Source organism: Canis lupus, chromosome X (assembly GCF_011100685.1).
Source record: "Canis lupus familiaris isolate Mischka breed German Shepherd chromosome X, alternate assembly UU_Cfam_GSD_1.0, whole genome shotgun sequence".
Lineage (NCBI taxonomy): Eukaryota > Metazoa > Chordata > Mammalia > Carnivora > Canidae > Canis > Canis lupus.
In genome coordinates this window covers 97,457,425-97,462,364 of record NC_049260.1, presented here as the reverse complement: position 1 = coordinate 97,462,364, position 4,940 = coordinate 97,457,425, and the positions used below count along the sequence as shown (strand labels likewise).

At 48.4% G+C, this 4,940-nt stretch overlaps 1 protein-coding gene across 2 annotated transcripts; it reads right to left on the bottom strand.

The window, feature by feature from the left end:
- Positions 1 to 297: 297 nt before the first annotated feature.
- On the bottom strand, positions 298 to 4,416 carry LOC102157013 (testis-expressed protein 13D-like). 2 transcript variants are annotated; one of them, XR_005386432.1, is made up of 3 exons: positions 2,671 to 4,416; positions 1,740 to 1,910; positions 298 to 1,081 (listed from the first exon to the last, which is right to left on the bottom strand). XR_005386432.1 is itself a non-coding variant. In XM_038588257.1 (2 exons), the coding sequence occupies exon 1, from the start codon at positions 4,151 to 4,153 to the stop codon at positions 2,681 to 2,683; it is 1,473 nt and encodes a 490-aa protein (XP_038444185.1). In that variant the 5' UTR covers positions 4,154 to 4,416; the 3' UTR covers positions 298 to 1,910; positions 2,671 to 2,680. The 2 variants fall into 2 exon arrangements, 1 of the variants encoding a protein (XP_038444185.1); XM_038588257.1 differs by having other exon boundaries at positions 298 to 1,910.
- Between the last annotated feature and the right edge of the window lie 524 nt (positions 4,417 to 4,940).

Genomic DNA, 4,940 nt, shown 5'->3' with positions numbered 1-4,940 from the left:
CCATAACAGCTCTCTTCTATTCCTGCATTCCTATCTCAGGTAATCACGGCCCTCTCTGTTAGTCATCTCTGAAAGAAGAAAGATTTCCAATATGACAGGATCATTTTTGTTGTCCACTCCCTCATCTCACTATCCCAAAAAGGTGTCCAGATCTTTGTTCCCCACTTATGCCAAAGGAAATTGATGCTGTCAGCCTATTTTTGGTTTTCTATAATCCTGATCATCTTGACCAAATTTTTCTAAGGGAGCAAAGAATGACTTAGAGAACAGAGAGAATAGAGAGAGATCACTGTTTATTATATCTAAGCCCTCTTTACTCCCTACCAGGACCCCAGGGAGAAGGTAGGGCCCTAGAGTGGAATGGCTGCTTGGTGTATGTAGGGAAATGGACCCTAGGCATTAGGGCTTCCAACATTAGCAGATACCTCCAAACCTCACTGACCCTGGAGAAGCAAACAGGCCCACCTTCAATGTACCATCTGGACTTGGCCAGTAAGGGTAGCAAGGTTAATCACACAATGTACTGAAGGTCCCATAAAAACCCCTTACCCTTCTCATTCTTAGGTAATTTTCATTATGACAGAGACCCTCTCATTGAATGAGACTGAGCTTTCCTTTGCCTCAGTGGGATAGGAGGAATATACAGATTTAAGCTGCCACTTCTGACCAACCTGCCCCAAGATACACATTACATAGAAGACATAGCAGACCAGTGCACACTCTTTATTACTAATTAGGATCAGAAAAACCCTGGCAGAGGTTGAGCTTGGTGATCTGGACAGATCTCATGGGGGAAACTACAACATTTTTGTTCAGACTAAGGTTCCCACACCTTCCCACGCCCTCTGCTCCACCTTGGCTGTCTTCTTACTTATAGCAGCTGCCTTAGAAGAGCAGAGAGCCTTGAAGAGAATACACCAAGTGGAGGAGAAAGGTACCAGGTGCATTCTCCAGAATGCTTGTCCCAGTCCAGTATTATTTTTAATTCAATCCAAGAGAAGTATGATGTCTGTCCTTGGACTCCATCTTGTTCTTCATCCACTTTTGACTGGAAATGGGCTTAGGATGGAGGTAGTCAAGACTGAGGGTTAAAAAAAAAAAGGAAAGACTGAGGGTTTAAGTGTGTGGCCAATACTCCCTCAAGCATTATATTTCAGTCACTCAGTCGTCTTTCAGGCAACCAGAAAAATAGTTTTCCCTCTCAAAGGAAGAAATTAGACTTTCAGAAAAGTCCTGCCTGCACTTTGTGATGCCACTTTCCCGATCTTTGCCACTGCTAGTTTGTTTCACCTAGGAGCAATGAGATGAGAAGTCTGGTAAATCTTCTCATGAAAGTCTCTGATATTGCTCCCAGAACTGCAAAAATATCTAACTTGTTTCAATTGGGTTTACCCAAAGGCCATGCTATACACAAGGCAAATAAATTACCTCTGATCTCAAATTATGCTCTCTCCTATCATATAAGCAAACTCACCAAAAAGTTATGATGTGTGCACTAAATATTAACATATGGTTCTAGTTCCCAATATACATTAAATAATCAATAACTATGTTTAATGAATTAAATGTGATTCATCAAATTTGCTATTATCTATAGAATTTAATACTGCAACACCCTCTCAACTCTTCCAAATTACTCCCTTGTATCAACAGAGAAATTAAATTCTAACAAAATCGTTTTGCCTTCCTTCCCCCCTTATGAGCGCCAAAGCATCTCTTCTTCCACGACTCCCTCTCACTCTTCTCAGCTCCAGCCAATGAGGGTCTCCATGAGGTTTGGGTGAGCCAGAATCAAGGTGTGATTTCTTTAGACTCTTGGGAGATCTCCTAATGGGATGGATTCAACTTCTTCAGCAACAAACAAGTTCTGTGGGGCTCAGAGATGCAAAAACAGGCCCTCACCTATAAAACTTAAAAACAAGAAGCAAACATGAACGCTGTGGTAGTTTACAAATGAATAATAGCATTTTCAAGGCAAAACAGTGCTCCTAAAATTCAATATGGTTATAACTTGAAAAACACATGGTTGTTCATAGCCAATGACATAATATTTTCAGGAAAAGGAAGTTAATAAGAAAACAGAAAGGACTGAAAAAAGGAAAAGGCTTCATGACTTTAGCCTCTCCAAGGTGTCAACCAATCAGCATCAGCTATTCAGAATCTACCACCTGCAAACCTAACTGCAATTAGGAGAAATCCTCTATTTATTTTTATTTTTTTTTAATTTTTATTTATTTATGATAGTCACAGAGAGAGAGAGAGGCAGAGACACAGGCAGAGGGAGAAGCAGGCTCCATGCACCGGGAGCCCGACGTGGGATTTGATCCCGAGTCTCCAGGATCGTGCCCTGGGCCAAAGGCAGGTGCCAAACCGCTGCGCCACCCAGGGATCCCGAAATCCCCTATTTAAAATGTGTGATACTCAAAAAGTAATCTATCCTTGTTAAAATAAAGGTATAAAATAAAAACATAGGTACATATGTGCTTGTGTGTATGTAATCAGAATGATGAAAAGTGATTAATTTGTGTAATGGGATGATGGACAATTTAATTTAATTTTCTATATCATAATTTTGATTTTCAAATTTTCTGTGAAGTATATGAGTTACTTTTTCATGAGGGGGGTCTTAGGAAATTGGTTTTTCTTTGGAGTGTTTCCATTTTTACTTACCTTCCTAAAATTAGTGAGTCTGTACTGGGTCCAGGCCTCTACTCTCACCAGCCACACAGACTTTCTTACATTTATAGCAGGCCTTGCGCCATGAAAAATTAATGGCTTTACACCATGGGCAGTCCCAATTCTTTGGACTGCATACTGAGGCAGGCTTCCCCTGGTGTTGGGAATCCGAGGCTTTTTCCCCTTTTGGTTGCTTGGCCTTCTGCCCCTGAGAGTGCTGTTTCTTGGGGCTTTTTCTGGCACCACTGCTCCTGCTGCTTCTCAGTGGGGATGTCCCCTGAGGCCTCTCTGGATCTTCTTGGCTGTGGTTCTTGCTGTTCTCCGGGGAGTACTTCTTCTGGGGCATCACTGGACGTTTCTTCTGGCTGGAATTTCTGTCTCTCCGGGGTGCTGTCCCCTGAGGTCTCTCCAGATTTTCTTTCTGGCTGTGGTTCCCGATCTCCAGGGAAGCCATTCCCTGGAGACACACAGGACCTTCCTCTTGGCTGTGGCTTCTGCTGCCCCTCAGGGGAAATCTCCCCTGGGGGATCTCGGAATATTCTTCCTGGTCATAGCACCTCTGGTCACAGAGTGGGACCATCTGTTTCTGGGCCCTCACTGCAGCCCATGGACCAGGTGGGACCAGAGGAGGCATCTGAGGCGAGCCTACCGGTGCTGCTGTTGTTGCTGCCGCTGCTGCGTCTGCTTCCACGACTAGTGAGTGCGGTAGAGATGCCGAGTATGGAAATCCCATAGGGAATGATGCAGAGAATGGAAATGCATGTGACACCTGCACTGGCAGAGAGGATTGCATGACCTGGGCCCAGGAGCTCGGGGGTGCCTGCACACGAAGCACAGTTGCTGGAGCTGCTTCTGGAGCTGCCGCTGGAGCTGCCATCTGGCCCTCCGAAGGCTGCACGGCCTGTGCTCCTGCAGCCATCATCTTGCACTGCTCATCCACATCCACTGGCCATGCTCTGGCTCCACGCTGTTTGGCTCGTGACTCAGACATGACTTCCTGAGGTGGCTTGTCAGCCAGGGCCGATTTCTCTGCCTGGATCAGCCGTCGGCGCAATACATTCCGCTCATTCGACACCTGCTGCAGAGCAGCCCTCGCGCATCGAAGCTGTGCAGCCATCTCCTTGCGCTCCCCTCGCATCCGCTGTAGCTCGGAGGCCAGGGCCCAGGCGGCGGTCTCCCGCTCCTCCATCTGTTCCTGCAGCCTCCGGATCCGGCGCCCCTGCTGCTCCCGCTGCCTTGCGGCCCCGCGCACGCCCAAGGCCAGCGCGCTCCAGGCGCAGGCTCTCTGGTGGGCGCGCGGCACCCGCGGGTCGGCCAGGACCCCCCGAAGCCGGTCCTCCACCTCACTCCACGGCCGTGAGCGCAAGGCCGCGTAGAACTCCGGGCCGCCGCCGTTCAGGAGGACTTCGTTGTTGATGAACCTGACCACCTCGGCGTGACGGAACCCGCTGGCGTGGTCCCCGAAGTCCACTGCCATGGCCGCCGCGGCCTAGCTGACCCCCGCCTCACGGACTCCGCCGCCCCTGCCGCCGCCAGTGAAGGTAGGTCCGCCCTTCACCTCCACACTCAGCCCTACTGAAGTCCTTTCCCAGTCCTGGCCTCCTCCTTCATTTCTTTTCTCCTTCACGCCTTTGTTTCTCCAAGAAAAAGAAGAAGAAGAAGAAGAAGAAGAAGAAGAAGAAGAAGAAGAAGAAGAAGAAGAAGAAGAAGAAGAAGAAAGAAAGAAGAAAACAAGTGAATTCTCTCACCACACCAACCCCCAGTGCCTGAAGGGGGACGGTGGCGTGATGCGTCAGACGTAAGAGCTCTGAGCCACGTGCCACCGCAAGGTATGCTGGGACCCATCTCCCGGGGCCACGGGCCCCTGGAGTCTGAACCGGGTGAAGGGCTGCGCTGTGTACTACAGTGAGCCCAGACAGTGACAGAGCACATTAGATTCATTGGAAATCATAATACTTGTCACTCATGCACAGAAGGGCTTGGATGGGACTTTCAAACACACACACACACACACACACACACACACACACACTCCCAGTCTAAAAGAAAGGGTCGGTCAGAAAAGGTCAGAGAACTTCTGAGGGTGAGAGGGAGAGAGTCAAGGAGGAAGCTGGGGTTGCAGGACCCTGTTCAGGGAGATAAATAGGGTGCAAGTCTGGGGTCTACCCAGAAAAGGAGCAAGATAGTGTTGAGTGAAGGCTGTGGTTGCAGTACTGCTGTGGGGAAGGGAATGAAGCTGCACCTTGGGGCAGCAGGGGGAACTA

Coding starts and splice junctions, on each gene's coding strand:
- LOC102157013 (XM_038588257.1), bottom strand. CDS start 4,153: ATGGCAGTGGACTTCGGGGACCACGCCAGCGGGTTCCGTCACGCCGAG.